Source organism: Hypomesus transpacificus, chromosome 23 (assembly GCF_021917145.1).
Source record: "Hypomesus transpacificus isolate Combined female chromosome 23, fHypTra1, whole genome shotgun sequence".
Classification (NCBI taxonomy): domain Eukaryota; kingdom Metazoa; phylum Chordata; class Actinopteri; order Osmeriformes; family Osmeridae; genus Hypomesus; species Hypomesus transpacificus.
In genome coordinates, this window is record NC_061082.1 from 7,951,370 (window position 1) to 7,968,030 (window position 16,661).

At 51.9% G+C, this 16,661-nt stretch overlaps 1 protein-coding gene across 1 annotated transcript in view; it reads left to right on the forward strand.

Annotated features, from left to right (window-relative positions):
- Positions 1-13,164, forward strand: part of gli2a (GLI family zinc finger 2a) — a 57,077-nt gene extending 43,913 nt beyond the window's left edge. Inside the window, exons 6-13 of the mRNA XM_047046263.1 lie at positions 2,680-2,881; positions 3,121-3,316; positions 4,612-4,866; positions 7,121-7,270; positions 8,034-8,198; positions 8,404-8,685; positions 9,647-10,001; positions 10,179-13,164. Of these exons, the coding sequence (XP_046902219.1) occupies positions 2,680-2,881; positions 3,121-3,316; positions 4,612-4,866; positions 7,121-7,270; positions 8,034-8,198; positions 8,404-8,685; positions 9,647-10,001; positions 10,179-12,454 (3,881 nt within the window). The 3' untranslated portion in view covers positions 12,455-13,164. The remainder of the gene's footprint in view (positions 1-2,679; positions 2,882-3,120; positions 3,317-4,611; positions 4,867-7,120; positions 7,271-8,033; positions 8,199-8,403; positions 8,686-9,646; positions 10,002-10,178) is intronic.
- Positions 13,165-16,661: the final 3,497 nt, after the last annotated feature.

The following is a 16,661-nucleotide window of genomic DNA, read 5'->3' on the forward strand; positions in this document are numbered from 1 at the left end:
GTTGGAGCTGCGTTCTCTCCCTAAACCCATGCCTCCAGAGCCTGTTACAGAACAAAGGCAGCATACCTTTGTGTTCTGCTGTGGGCCCCCCCTGTGCCAGCGGCCATTCAGGGGGCTCTGTGGGCTGAGCTGGTAGAACAGGCTGGGTGGGGAAGGGGGGGGGGGGGGGATTAGTACCCTCCCAAATTACAGTATTCTTGATTTTCCACAAAGCCATTTCAATTAAAACAGCAAGGCAGATGCTTAAAATAATCGCTACCCCCCTATCGCCACCCCTCTGCTTTTTTTGTGAATGTGTGCTCAAGCGCCTGTAATTATAAGCCCATATATCAAGTCCAGATCCCCCAATTACAGCCAGCACTCCCTGTGCTCCCACAGAGCCTGAGAGAATAACTCATGGCAACCCTCTCTCTCCTCTCCTCTCTCTCTCTCTCTCTCTCTCTCTCTCTCTCTCTTCTCTCTCTCTTCTCTCTCTCTCTCTCTCTCTCTCTCTCTCTCTATCCCTCTCTCTCTCTCTCTCTCTCTCCCTCTCTCTATCCGTCGTCACTTTCTCTCTTTTAATCTCCCTCTTCACCTCTCTCCCTCTCTCTCTCCCTCTCTCTGTTTCCGCCCGCTCGGCTCCGAGGCGACGCCGCCTTCCGCGCAACATCTGGTTTCTCGCTCCCCGCCGGAACCTGCGCACCCCTTAAATTAGAGCCGCCGTCTATAAAACACTCCATCCCCAAGTGTGCGCTGGCGTGACCTCGGGCAGAAACAGACGCGGTGACCCCTTGGCGCTGAGTGAACACGCGCAGGCTAGGAGACACACACACAGGCGTACAGGGGGAGACGAGACGGTGGAGAGCCAGACGGACAGACGGACGGACAGCACCTTGAAGTGCCAGCCTAGACGAAAACCCGGTCGAGTGTGTTCCTGTTGAATGTGGAGCGAGGAAGAGAGGTGCGAGGCAGGGGCCGTGGGGAGGGGCGAGGCAGGGCCTGAGGTAGGCGCCAGGCTCCATGCCTTGTTTCCTGCTTTATAAAGTGGCACATTAATAAGCCCATCTCCCCCGAGGTCCTGTGGCTAGCAGAGATGAATGGGACCGCACCAGCGCCGCTCCACAATGGCCCCTCGTCTCCAGGCCCCAGTCGGGGGGGATAGGAGCCAGCAGAGCAGTGCAAATCTGAATTCGCTCCCAGTCTCCTTAAGAGAACCATAAACCCCAATATGGGTAAGACGCCCCCCCCTCCCCCCCCCTTTCTCGATTCCCAGCAATGCCCCCTCTCTACCCGGCTCCCCCTCCCCCATCCTCCCCTCTCCTCCCCCCCTCCCCTCCAGCCCCGCGCCCTCCTCCTCCCCCACCCCGCCCTAATCCCCGATGGTTCTAATGATACATGACACATTTATTTATTAGGCCTCTCAGAAGAACATTCCAGGGGACCGTTTGTTGTTTTTGCCAACTCTTTCATAAATATCTCTCACATCTCTGCGAGTATTCAACTGTCTTCACAGTCCTGGGGCTCTCGGAGCGAGCACATGTGCCTTTGTTTTTACGATTCACCACCTCTGAATGTAACTGTTTTAGAAGTAAGATCACAGTTTATGGCTGCGAGTTTAAAACTGGTGGTCCTTGGACCCATACATCCATGTGGCTGGGGGACGGATCACTCGTAAAACCAACAACAGGTCAGTGATTGGCTGCAGGCTGCTAGGGTTGTGGTTGACGGGCTGTCAGACGGTATGTGGTCAGTCACAGTGCATGTGTCTAGGAGAGGTGTGATGGGGGCTATTTATAGGCTTCCTGTTGCCCCGCGCCTCTGATGATGCCCCCTGTAAGGCCTAATTACCCCCCCAGACCAGCGCTGCTCCATGTCCTCTCACACCAGGCCTAATGCCCAGCACCTGTTGGTCCACAGCAGCTGGTCAACACCAGTCCTTCTGCCTCAAACACCACTCTCTCTCTCTCTCTCTCTCTCCTCTCTCTCTCTCTCTCTCTCTCTCTCTACCTCTCTTCTCTCTCTCCATTCTCTCCATTCTCTCTCCCTCTACTTGATTTGAAATCCAAAAGCAAAGTGGTTTTAAAATGTACCCAAACAATGCCGCCACCCCCCCCCCCCCACACACACACACACACACAAAAAGTGCATGGGAATGTGAGTGCACCAAGAGGGCCCTGACCTCTACCTTACAACACAGCCTTGTTCTTTTTAATGGTATTCTGAAATCAATTTGTTTAAATTGCTCCCATTTAACTTGCTCAAATACAACTGCCTGAGAGAGAGATTCTTATCTTGGTAATTACGGCAAATGATTACGAGTGATTAGCTATGCATAAGAGGATGTAGATCTCAAATAGGGGGCTGAGGAAGAGATGCAGGAGATACAGCAGGGTTTGCCTTGGCTCCACCGTGACCTTTACCAGAAGTGCTCAGGTTCCACCAAGACTCTGTCTCTCCCGGGAACCCACGGAGCTGCCGATCAGTCCGTCGTGTCTCCCTGCGTAACCGAGCATGAGTCTGACAGAGAGCAGAAACACTGGGACTGTGTGATCATCTGCCGTTACCTAAAATCAACGTCGGATTTTGTGGCTCCAACCACTATACGACGTGGTCTTTGTCTGCACGATCTATTTTCACCGCGGATAGACGTCGTGCGTTAGACGTTGTGGTAAATCCGGCCTGTGTCTTCTCCCTCGGCAGTGTCTCGGTTCTCCAGCCCCAGGCTGACCCCCAGACTGAACAGGAAGCGAGCCCTGTCCATCTCCCCCCTGTCGGACGCCAGCATCGACCTGCAGACGATGATCCGCACGTCGCCCAACTCCCTGGTGGCCTACATCAACAACTCCCGATCCAGCTCTGCAGCCTCCAGCTCCTACGGACACCTCTCTGTCGGAGGCCTCAGGTACACGCGCTCTCCCACTTGCACATCGCATGCACACGGGTGTGCCAGAGACGCGCGCTTGCACGCACCTCACGTGCGCGCGCACATGCGATGCGCGCACACAATGTGTACGACGCACACACGTACACGCTTGCAGAATATTTCTCGGATTATCAATGTTCTTTGCCGTGCTGCGTTCAGTTGCGGGTTTATGCTGTGAGGCCATGTGTCGACTGACTCTCTCTCTCTCTCCCCCCTAGTCCCTCGTTCCCTTTCCCCCACCCAATCAACCCAGTGGCCTACCAGCAGCTCTTGTCGCAGCAGCGGGGACTCAGCGCGTTCGGCCACACGCCGCCCCTCATCCAGCCTTCGCCCTCTTTTCCCGCCCGCCAGCACGTCCTGGCAGCCTCCTCTCTGATCAGCTCCCACAACAGCAGCAGTGTAGAGTCTAAGCAGGTGAGCTGCGCGCACACAGACACACACACTACACACATCTACGTTCACAACCCTCCTCCTGGTGTTCTGTAGGAACCAGGTGTGTTTAAAATGAATCGGATCTATTTTTTTTTCCCTGACTGAATTAATTATACCAAAGCTGGATTACTCAACACTTCTAAGTGCGAGTGGTGAAAAGTCAGTGATTGTCCTAGGAGTGGTCTCTCCTCTCTCTTATCTCAGTTTCCTCCTCGGTCTCCTTCATCTTAATATATACAACATGATCTATCCCAATGTAAACTTCCCTCTCATCGGCCCGCTCGGAATGTCGAGGGCAGACAGAGAGAGAGGATCTTGCAAGGCTGACTTGTAACCTGCCGAGCCCAGCCAAGATCATCAGGTTAGCTCCACCCACACACCTAGTGGAACCTAGAACACCAAAAGAGACCAAAGAAGAGGCCAACCCTGTGGCCGTCACACAATCCCACACACGTGAAGTCCATCCCAAGTTCTATTTCAGCTCTATCCACTACACACACACACACGCGCACAGTTCTTCACAAACACGCCTATATCGCACACACACACTGTACTGTACAGGGCGGAGGCTCCCACACAGACAGAGACACAGTGAGCTGTAGCTCAGCCTAGACAGAGATCAGAACCACATTTCCTGGTTTCTAGCCAATGAAGCATGTGTTAGTGAAACCAGGAGACCCCTGCAGCACTGCTCTACACTGTAGTGACTGGGTGGGATTTAAGAAAACCTCAATAAGACAAACTTACTTACTCTCTTTCCCTCAAACACCGACACACACAAACTATGACCACAACTAGACCTACAGTATCCCTGACCCATCTTTTCCGAACATTTCCACATACGTTCAGTCTTAAAAAGTCAGTCTGCCTTTGTCTGACAGTCTGCCTGTCAGTTCTGTTGAGAATTCATCGGTAGATCAAAGTCCCTAGCTGTTGCTTTGTGGGTAATCATTTCTGCCTTTTCATATTTCCCCTTGGCTGGCGCTCATAAAGCAGTCTAAACTGTTTAGTCTCTGTGGCGGGTCGCTCTCTGAGTTATGGTGCCTGGTGCACTCTGGAACCGGCACTCACATCAGCCGCACAGGCCAAGAACAACGCTGTGATATCTCTCTGACTCCTCCATCTGACTCGCTCCATACACCCCCCCACCACCACCACCACCCACACCCACTGTTCTGTATCTCCCTACCTCCCCGACTCGCTCTCCCTCGCCCTTCTCTTTCACCTCCCTTTCACGGCCTGACCCTCTCCCCGTCCGTCTCTTCCTCTCCCCTCAGAGCGCCGGAGGAGACCCGGCCGTCAGCAGCACGGTCAACCCCATGATCCCCAAGAAGCCCAAGGTGAAGATGGAGGTGGAGTGCCCGCCGCGGCCCATCTCTCCCTGCTCCCAGGAGCACGCCGGGGGGGTCCTGGACCTGAGCGAGGAGCTGGACAAGGACGAGTGCAAGCAGGAGCCCGAGGCCGTCTACGAGACCAACTGTCACTGGGAGGGCTGTGCCAAGGAGTACGACACCCAGGACCAGCTGGTTCACGTGAGTGCAGTGCACATGCTCAGTAGCGGACATACGTAGCCCTGTCGTAGCTTAGCTCAGCGCGGAGTGATGCGATGAACCAGGGCCAGGACTGGAGATACAGTCGAGAAAGTATGTGCGGGAAAAGAACCGTCCGTCTATTTTAAGGGCGAAAGTCTTGGTTTTTGTGCCCCTCATTAAGCAGGGCGGTAACTGATCCCTTCCTGTGGCCGACAGACGCATGGTTAATGATCTAGTAGGTTCTCTCAGAGGTACAGTCCAGCCGCTGCAGCTGTGGCCCCACAACCCCAACCTCTGGCTCTCACTGATCTCTGACCCCCGACCCTCTACAAGGCAGGTCATAAATCTATCACCATGCCAAGACCACTGGAACCCAGGTCCCCTTCTGAATCTGCATTCCCATTGGTTGAGATCCTCTGTGGGTTAGGGTTTCTCCTCTTGCCCCTATTGGTCAGGGGTTATATGTCAGGCAGTTCTGGGTCAGGACCAGAGGCCCCCTCACAGGCTCCTACACCCTTCTCCCCACCACCTTCACCTCCTCCTTTTAGCTTCACGGCTCCAGCCAGGACAGAGGACAAGCCCAGGCTAGCCCCTGCTCCAGCTTGTAGCATGAGACCCATTCTCAGGCCCAGTCCCTGTGGTGAGTCCTGTCAGTGCTTGACGTGTGCACAATGTAAGCCCAGTGCAGAGGCTGGGTGTGAGGCTGAGCTAGGGGTGGGGGGGGGGGGGTGGGGGGTGTGGATGGACAAGAGCTTTTCACATACCACTACTCTCACTGGGACACAGCAAGACAAGCGAGCGGGAGAGGCTTGCACACTCACATTTGAACGAAAGAACGCGGTTCACCTTAGAACAGTGCAATGAATCAGCCTCTTTCCTCATTCCAAACCGGTTGGACGTTTCGGCCTCTGTGGAGGTAATGACAGCTTGGAGTTCAGTGCCAAGGGCTTGACAGGAGTTCATCCAGCCCCTCCTCTCCCTCCTGCAGTTCCAAGGTTTCACACGATGTTCTGCTCGGTACCCAGAGAAATCACACACCTTGAAAAAAGAAACACTAAATGCCGGTGTAGTGCTTTGGTTCCATTCACTAAAAGTAATCCTTCCCAATAGCCCCAAATTATGGTTTCAGTTCAGTATGAAGAGTACATAGCTGAAGATGGAAGCCTCTCTTCAGGCCACACACTTCTGTCTCCTCGTCCTCCCAGAAGGATCTGGAACAGGAATCTCAACCGCCAGCACACTCAGCGGCTGGACATGAAGAGAGGACACATTCTGGCTCCATTTGCTTTCGCTTTGAGATGAATCAGCCACATAAGTAGAGTATTGTGTGGGTGGATGCCCATAGGACATGAAGTGGTCTGTTTGGGGGGGGGGGGAGGAGGAGGAGATATTTGCATGCGGTGGATGTGTACTCAGGATTTGTGAACGTGTGTGTGGGAGTTGTATTTGGTGTGTGTGTGTGTGTGTGTGGGGGGGGGGGGGTAAGGCTTAGGTCTCCTGGGTAAAAGGCGGTATAATTAAGAGCTCAGGGTAAATGGAGGGGTATGCATTGTAATCCTATATAGTAGGCCTTGCATGCCTGGACAATACAGCAGGAATGACAGAGTCCTCTCAAATGAAACATTGTTATGCACTTGTTAAAAAAAAAAAAAATACTAGATACATTTGTTCTTGTTTCCACCTCATGTTTGAGAGAGTTTACACAAAAAAGGGCCAGGAAGAGTGGAAGCCATGTGAGACAAGATAGGGAAGGCTGAAGATCCTTTGGAAAAATCAGGAAGTTCCCTAGCTCTCATGCGTCATGGTCTGAGAAAACATATCCCCAGCCAATCATAGGTGTTTGTCTCCACATCTGACAAATCATTGTCCTTTGTCTCCACTTCTACCGAATGGAAAATTACTGTCAGTCTTGATTGATAGCCAGCAGAGTCATTCTCTGTGTGGGGGATGCATGTCCTCTCTGGTGGGAACTGAAAAGGGAGGCCTGCTCTCATTATTGACTTTTGTCCTTCTATGCACGAACACATACACACTCAAACACACGCTCACACACACACTCAAACACACATTCACAATACACGAGCACAAATCTTATTTAGCTTAGTGAGAGTTAACATCAAATTTCAGTCCACATCAGACAGTCCTTCCATGTCTGACTCATAGTTCATATGAAAAAACGATGCTTTTTTGTGTTGTTTGTGCTAACTTAGCTAGCATAGACTGTTGGTGTACTAAAGCCTTGTTTTGTCTGCAGCATATTAACAATGACCACATCCACGGAGAGAAGAAGGAGTTTGTGTGTCGCTGGGACGAGTGTTCACGGGAGCAGAAGCCCTTCAAGGCCCAGTACATGCTGGTAGTCCACATGCGCAGACACACAGGAGAGAAGCCTCACAAATGCACAGTAAGAACTCCTTCTCCCAGCATGCAACTTGACAGTGACCAATGTGGCTACATAAACACACGTAGGTGACTCGAAGCTGTATCTGTAGTTCTTCCCCATGTCATTTAGAAGCTGTTGTGTGCCAGTATAAAACACGACTGTGAACTTGTACTCGAGGCTTGTACCCCCGGGGTCCTCCTCCAACATTTGCAGTTGGTTCATCAAGGCCCTTATCATCTTGCATACATTCAAGATGATCAAATTCAGTGTCGGGTTTCCTTGCTTCAAAGCTCGCTTATAAAAGATTACTTCTCAGAAGACTTCACAAAGCTGATTGACAGGATGGGGATGTAATTAAAATATAAAGAGAAGTAAGGAGCCGTGGGTCCTTATTAAGATCTACTGTATAGTTTGTAAACCCCTCGTGCATCTCATTCCAACCATCTCCCTCCTGACTGGATAGCAAGGATCTTTGGCTTTTATGTCCACTTTTTGAGCTAATCTAGTTTGATTCTCATGCACACACACTGCCAATTACCCCTGCATGGAGGCCTCTGAAGGAATAGCTAATGGCAGCACAGACCAATGCATACAAAAGCTAAACAGAAATGCTCGACTTTGTCTTCACAAATGACCCCATGCTACCCAAAGACACTGCAGGCCCCACACTTAGCTTAAATACAGTCCATGCGTCCGCACGTGTATCGTGACGTGAGAGTGCTTTTCATGTGTCTCTCTCTACCCCCCTCCGCTCTCTGTAACCTCTGTGTGTGTCTCTGTGTAGTTTGAAGGCTGTTCCAAGGCCTATTCTCGTCTGGAGAACCTCAAGACCCACCTGCGCTCCCACACTGGAGAGAAACCCTACGTCTGCGAACACGAGGGATGCAACAAGGCCTTCTCCAATGCCTCAGACCGGGCCAAGCACCAGAACCGCACGCACTCCAACGAGGTAGGGACGCGCGTACATCGTCCGTCAAATGCATTATTATTATTATCATCGTCCCAAAACCATCACCATTGGATTAGGGGATGTAGTCACCGTCTGCTAAATGAACAACATGTCAAATGGGAACACTTGACTTGGCATGGAAAGAACCGGGTCCTTCACTAAGATGAGGTGACGAGATTGCGAACATCCTCCCCCTCCCCCACAGAAACCCTATGTGTGCAAGATCCCGGGCTGCACCAAGCGCTACACCGACCCCAGCTCGCTAAGGAAGCACGTGAAGACCGTCCACGGGCCCGAGGCCCACGTCACCAAGAAGCAGCGTGGCGACGTTCCCCCCAGGCCCCAGCCGCCCAGAGGGAGCGGAGAGAACGAGTCCAGCCACAAGCTGAGCGGCCGAAGCCTGGAAGGCATGACGGAGGCCAACAGCACCACGAGAGGGGCGGATGACTGCCTGCTGGTCAAGTCTATCAAGACAGAAAACTCAATGGTGAGTCCGGACGGTCGATTAGGCCGCTTTGGTGTCCACCCAGCGTTCCCTTACACTAACGAGTTTATGACTAACCTTACCCTTTTCTATGTGCTTGAATCGAATATCGAAATGTTACCGTGAATGGCATTTTCGCTCCTGACTAACACCAACAACCAAACCGATGCTGTTCTGCTACTGGCTTCTCCTGTGTCTGACTCACCTCTCTGGTCACTGCTTGAATGTGCTTCTCTCCCTTTAACCTTTCCTAACGGACAGGCTGTGCTAAGGTGAGCATCTGACCCTCTTTTTTCCGTTTTTTCCTCCAATCGGTACCTCCTGATTCAGCATGAGAGTTCTGTTTCAACAGCCCGTTTTCACGTCCCGATGTGCCTGTTTTCGACGTTTGTTGGTCCATTCAATTGAATGTCACGCACGCATGGTCACACACGCACGCTCTCTCTGTCTCTGTCTGTATCCTGTTCTATTCCTCTGTGGCCCTTAGATCTGACAGTTGTCTCTGCAGGCCAATGATAAAAGTCATTATCAAATTAATATTCAAAGACTGGGACTGTTGAGCATGTGTGCTGAACAAATTGTGCCAGCTATCAAGCTGTGATCAAGACTCTTTTAAGTTCAGTTTGGGTCAGAATGGATTACTTTCACAACTGGACTGTTGGAGACTCAAAATGTTCATCCATTATCTATTTATTTTACTTTATCAATAAATCAACCCATCTCAGATGAATACCCTGTGATTCTATACGCCTAATCAGTTATTCTACACATAGTGTGTCACAAAAACAAACACATTAGCATTTTGAACATCCTTTTAAGAGGATCTGAAAGGCTTTTGGTATTATTCTACACCAACAGCACTTTGCCTTTTAAACCAGCCAGCCAGTGATCTGTCTCGATCCGATTGGACCTGAAGACGCTGACCGTGTGTGACACTAACCTTGTCCCCCGCTCCCTCTCTCAGACGTATCAGTCCAGCCCTGGCGGCCACTCGTCATGTAGCAGTGAGCCGTCGCCACTCGGCAGCGCCACCAACAACGACAGTGGAGTAGAGATGGCCTTGTACGGCGGCGGGGGCAGCTTCGGGGACCTGAGCACTCTGGACGCCGCCCCCCCGATGGTGGACTCGTCCACCCTGTCCCCCGGCCACTCGGCTGGGGGGGTGGGGCTCCAGCTGAGGAAGGCGGGTCACGGGGGCGTCACCATCAAGCTGGAGAACATCAAGCAGGAGCGTCTGAAGACGGTGAGGGAGCCGTGTCCCTGGGCCAATCCCGCGCCTCAGGTGCGCACCACCAAGCTGCCGCCGCTGCCCACTCTCGGTGAGTAGACGTTCGACGACTGACCTATCACAACACACATCTCGAGACTTCACTGTCGGTGTACAATCAGCCGGTTGTGCCTCGTGAATTTGCTCAAACGGAACTTTTGGGCTGTGTATGTCCCCCATGATTGGAGTACTACTGTGAGTCTAAGGGATGTTTTTCTCTGTCTCTCAGGTTCTCTCCTAGAGGGTTCTGGTATGAGCTGTCCCACCATGACGTACTCTGGACCACGGTCTGGTGACCTGTCATCCTGCGAGGTGACCGTGCTGAACCAGCTGAACCAGCTGAACCAGCGGCGTGACAGCAACACCAGCACCGGCAGCTCGGCCTACGCCCTCAGCCGGCGCTCCTCGGGCATCTCCCCCTGCTACTCCAGCCGCCGCTCCTCCGAGGCCTCCCAGTTCAGCCACCGCCACCACAACAACATCAGCTCGGCCGACTCCTACGACCCCATCTCCACCGACCTCTCCCGCCGCTCCAGCGAGGCCAGCCAGTGCGGCGGAGGGGGAGGAGGCCTCCCCAGCCTGCTCAGCCTCACCCCGGCCCAGCACTACCGCCTCAAGGCCAAGTACGCCGCCGCCACGGGGGGGGCGCCGCCCACGCCCCTGCCCAACATGGAGCGTATGAGCCTCCGGACCCGCATGGCCCTGTATGGGGACTCCCAGGACTCCTCCCACCTGTTCCACTCCCCCGGGGGGGCCGTGCCGCGGCGCTGCAGCGACCTCGGCTACGGCTCCCAGAGCATGATGCCCCACGAAGTGCCTGCCAGCCTGCCCCGCCGGGCCAGCGACCCCGTCCGCCGCCCGACCCTGGACCCGATGTCCCTGCCCCGGGTCCAACGCTACAACAGCATGAACAACATGAACCCCCTCATGGGGCCTCCCTCCACCGACCGCCGGGCCCTGGTCATGCAGGGCTACACCCGCTCGGATGGCAGCCTGCAACGGCAGCCCTTTGCGCCCAGGCCCCCCAGTATCTCGGAGAACGTGGCCATGGAGAACATGGCCGTGGACGGGCTGGACCAGGCCGGGGACGACGACATGGTGCTTCCTGACGACGTGGTGCAGTACCTTCGCTCACAGAACGGTGGCGCTCCCCAGAATGCAGCAGCAGCTGATTATGGCTCCAGCCAGCCCCAGGGGTTCCTACAGCAGCTCCAGGGCCAGCCCCAGCAGCAGTTCTATGGGCAGAGACGCATGGCCATGGTGGATGCCAACATGCCCCAGTTAGCCCAACAGGCCTTGCCCCCCTGCCAGATGAGTCCAGCCTCCCACCAGCAGCCCTTCCTAGCCCCCACAAGCCTGAGCAAGAGCAGCATGCCAGTGCAGTGGAATGAGGTAAGCTCTGGAACCGTGGAAGCTCCAGCCAGGCTCACCAAGCAACAGCAGCTGGGCAGAGGGAACCTGGCCGTGGTTCAGCAGAAACACAATTTTGGACCCTTCCAGGGCCTCGATAATGGCAACCAGCAGGTGATGCCCATGAGCCAGAACATGGCGCTACAAGGCTACACCCAGCGTAGCACACAGAGGATGAACTCCCTCCCACAACCGAGGCAGCCCTACAACAACAACAACAACATGAGCTTTGGGGAGCAAATGAGCCCCCAGCAAGGGTACGGCCAGGAAGTCCTTCCGAACTCTCTGTCCGGAAACTCCAGTTTACAGCCAAACGCCAGCAGACCCGCATACAGCGGCATGACTCTGCCCAGTGGCAGAGGCATGGGAGGCCAGAACCCAGACATGCAGAGCTACAGGTCGAGGACTCACGGCCAAAGCTACCCCCACATGAATCCCCAGGTGGAGCAGCAGGGTTACAGTGTTCCCGCCCAGCAGCCTGTCCACAATGGGAACCGGGCTATGATACAGCCCAGGCCTCCCATGGAGCCCAAGTCTATGAACAGACAACATTCAGGACCCAGCGGCGCCTTGCAACACGGCCGCTTCCTTCCAACGGACTTCAACCCTGGCCACGGCAACACGTCCGAGGCCAGCCCTAAGAGGCTCGGCGGGTCTGCGGTCCACAACGTCAACGGGAACAACCCGGTCACCTTCTACAACGGCCAGATCCACATGTTTGAGCACAGCGGTGTTCACTTCGACGCGCCCATGTCACCCTGTGCCGGACAGGACCCTGGCAGCACCCTGGCCAACATGGCATCCCCAGGGGTCAACCAGGTCACCAGCACCGTGGACTCTTCTGGCGTGGAGCACGCTCAGATCGACTTTGACGCCATGTTGGATGACGGGGACCACTCCAGCCTCATGTCCGGCACGCTCAGCCCGGGCCTCCTCCAGAGCCTGTCCCAGAATTCCTCACGACTTACCACCCCCCGGAACTCGGTGACACTGCCGTCCGTGCCGGCGGGGGTGGGCAACATGGCGATCGGAGACATGAGCTCCATGCTCACAGCGCTGGCGGAGGAAAGCAAGTTCCTCAACATGATGACCTAACAGTGGGCCTCGCGGGTCATCACCTCTACATCAGGAAAACCATGAACTATGAAAACAAGCACTGATTGAACTATTTGACAATGTGGAAGGGAGTTTCACTGTGCGTTCACCTGCGTACAGAGTCTCTGCTTGTCTTGTATTATTCGCTACACAATATGTAGCTTTTATGTTGAAAGTCAATACAGTAAAGGCACAAGGAGCATTTTCAGTGTCTAAAAAGCCATACTTTTATCTACATCAAGAATTGACCAGGGTATGAAAATGCATCTACAAATAAGTCCATCAATCAGTATTTGATAGTGTTACCCTTTAAAAAGCAGTACACTGAAAGCAGTTCACTAAGTGCCTTGCTAACTAGATTCCGTTTGAGCATTTGAACACATGAACTGACATGATAAAAGGCAAATGGAATGATCGGAATCTCTTTCCTCATGACCATGTTTAGAAAAATATACTGTATGATACATGCTTTAAATTATGTTAAAGTTGACATTTGGTGAATGTCGAATTCAAGAAAAACATCAACCAACATGGCTCCATCGAGCCGTCCCCATCCATGCATTGGGTGTCCGAGGACACTGTACCACGCACTTCTAAGGGGGCACCGTTCTCTCAGAAGCCCTCCCGCTGCCCCACAGAGTCCTAGCTAGCTCTCCATGGACCTTGCTGGGTGGAGCTCCCTCTCTATGGAGCTCCCTCTCATACGACCGGCTGATTTCACACCAAACAGAGATAGGAAGGGACCCCTCTACAGGACTGACGGGGAGGTACGCGTAGCCTGTTATCTCTAAAGGAATATGCAAGTAGCTCCATGAGTCCTCAGTGGAGACTGTGCTCTAATGAATGCATTCATTACCCCCCCCCCCACACACACACACACTTTCCCAGTGAGCATGGGGTGGACTAGAGGCTCAAACAAGGAACTCTGTCTCTTGATAAGGAACCATATAAAGGATACAACAATGAGACGACCTCAAACAGTTGTAGGTTTGCTGGAATTGATGTAGCCCCTGTGTATGCTACGGTCGACTTTACTATGCTCAGTGTGTATGTGTGCAGACGTGTGTATGTGGGTGTGTATATAGCTTTTGTACATTTCAAATACAGTATCTACATTTTTCCGGTTTTAACCAAGGTCCTGTGTTGTGTCTCCTTTGATGTCACATGGTCTCGTCCCTGAGGGAAACATAAAAGCCGGTGGCATCGTTCCTCCTCTCCATGGACCTGTAATGAATTCTAGCCTGTAAAAAAAGAGCTTCATGTCAGACCCTTTCTCCTGATCAAAAATACCCTGGACATGCGTCACAGGCTAGCTTGAATGTTTTTTCGTCATAGCTTTATTCTAAAGACAGGATGCAGACAGTGGCTCACCCCTAAACACTTTGAAAAAAATAAATTAATTGACTACATAATTTGACTAAAATGATCAAATTTTACACATGATCCTCTATTCATATTTATGGTAAAGTGTGCAAAAAATAATTTGTATATATATAGTATTTGGTAACATCTGTAAGCCAGCCAGGGTATCAATTTATGTTCAAACCTTTTCTAAGGGTCATTTCATCTTTGAGTTAGGTGGTGAATAAGCTTGAATAATGGAAGACCAACTATGATTTCTCTTTGAAGCCATCCCTTTCATTATCGACATACATTGTTGTTCATTACACGCAACAAATGAAAATATGATATGTATCTTATGGGACTAGTTGTGTTTTTTTTCTTATTCCTCCGAGCTCAGCCCTCGTCTGAAGACCGAGGTGAAAAAGGATACTCCCAAAATGCAAAATGCATACAGAGCACTTTCTAAAGTTAGCCCCCATGTTGTCCAAAATTAACAGTGGCAGGAAACTCGGAGGAAAAGACTTCAGGAACCACATAAAACACCACTGGTGGAAAGAGAGCGAGAGAGAGAGACAGAGAGAGACGGGGAAAGACAATGTTGCTATCTTAGGAGTGTAAGGAGAAAGGGGAACAAATTATTTTACTTTGACAGCTAATTCTGCTGAGGATCCATGTCATAAGAATCTCACTGATTGGCCTTGCCATTGGAATTCCTTATTCTCTTAGAGAGGAGATGTGAGGAAAAATAGCCTGGGGGTAAGGAGCCTCTCTTGGGTACAGCTCGGGAACAGAGGGGTACGCAGCAGTAATTAAACAACCACACAAACGAGGTGAGATCCGAATGGAGAACACAACCTCCTACACGTAGCCAGAACTAGCCATGGCCATAGTGGTGTGGGGATATATATGAAGCACTCCCAGATTGAAGTTGATAGTGATTGATGCTTTTATAGATTTGATCAAATACAACATAAAGGCAAGAAGATTTCTGGTGAATAGGAAAGTGTCTGGAGATGTTTCGAAAAACCCAAGAGTGTGTCACATTTTGACCTTTGACCTTTGAGGCTGAGGTCATCATAATAAAGGGGTTCATTTGACAAGGCTTCTGTGTAGCTCTCCCTGAGCTTGGCCCAAGCCTTCATCAAAGACTTCCTGTATAGAGCTCAGTCCTCCGAGATCAAAAAGAAGTGACCCATGTCAGAGGCAAGGTTATCCCTCTGCCCCAGCGAGGCCGGAGCATGGAGGCCTACATGACTACCCTGGAGGCAGAGCTGGAAGAGCCAAGCGCACGTCCACCATGAAGGGATTCATTGTGGCTTTTCTTTCCCTCGCACAACCTACGAGGACCCAACCTTGTTCCATGACCACTCGTATATCCACCATGACCCATCCAGTTGGAGAGGTCGCTAGCTGTCTACCAGGGGCCAGGGACCATGCCATGCGTAGGCTGTTGAAGAATGCTACGGTTTGGTCCAGGCCAGGGGCAGTTCTGATTGAAGACTTGTGTGAGTGAGAGGCGAGAATGGATGACCTCGTCTAAGCTGCGGTCAGGGAGGTTCCTTCAGAGCTTCTCTTTTTATGTTTAGAAGTTCCATTTCCTGTTATAATTGGCCTCAGAATCTACACCCACTCATCACTCCACCCACCCACAGTATTTTCCCCTCTGCGACTGGACGGGGTGGTGGTTTTATAACACAAGTTGGTGAATGAAGTACAATTCTGTCCTCACTGCGGTGACGACCCACAAAGTTGAACTGAAATAGACAGAAATCCCAGTAATTGTGTTATCCTTGTTTTTTGTCATGCGACACGTGATGTTGAAGACCGATGGGCACATCTTTAGCTGGCAACCCCCCCCAAAAAAACCTTGAGGACAGTCAAAGTTATACTGGGCTGGAGCTCAGTGCAGTCGGCTACAAAGTTCTGTCTTTGCTAATGTTCTTCTGGTTTGGCTTGTTCTCTCTCTCTCTAGGCCACTAACCCGAGCACCTCCCCACCTCCACGAACCCTCTCATTTCCCCGTTTTTTTCTTCTTCTGGGTTGAGCTCACTCATAGGCAGGGGTGGTGTTCCACCCTATAGCTGAACCCCTGACCCTGTCCTTGTTCAGAGAGATAAGGGACTGGTGATTCCATAGTAGAGGGTGGGGGCGGGAAGCCTTGCTGCTCTGGGACTGTATTCACAACTCCACCATTGTAATTATGGACTGGAAATACAGACCAAAGTGACAGTTTAAACAGCTGAGTAGTAGTAGGGAAACAAAGCATGCAAACATTGCTCTTCTCAGAAACGAGCCTAACCCTCTGACCCCCACCAGTTCAGCACATGCTACTAAAATGTGTCCATTGCTATAAGCGAGAGAATATCGTCTTCCTTTCCGTATTAAACAGGCAATTACAGAACTCGATATCCAGTGAACTCCAGTGCACTTCATTGTAAACCTGAGAACGTCTAAGAAGTGTGAGAGAAGAGTTTAGGAGTGAAGTGTGCCTTAGCAAGCAGAACCGTGGAATAAGAACCCTTGCTCCAGAGTTTCACCGTACATTATGTATCCGAGGCCTCAATGACTTCATCATCTTCAGCAGCCGGAGCCCAACACATCTCACCTCATAAGCGTGGGTCAGCTGACCAGTGGCAGTCTGTAAGGATCAGTTCTTCCTGTCTTGAGGGAAGGAGACCCCAACCCTGGGCCCTACAGGTATCATATATTCTCCCCTGTCACAGGAGACAGGAAAAAGGAAGAGGGCCTGATGCAGCAGAAATGAGCCCTGACAGAACACACTCTGTTGCCCATACAATGCACAATAGCCCACCAACCAATTATGTTCTCACTTAAGAACGGAGGCTGAGGGGGTATGGTTAAC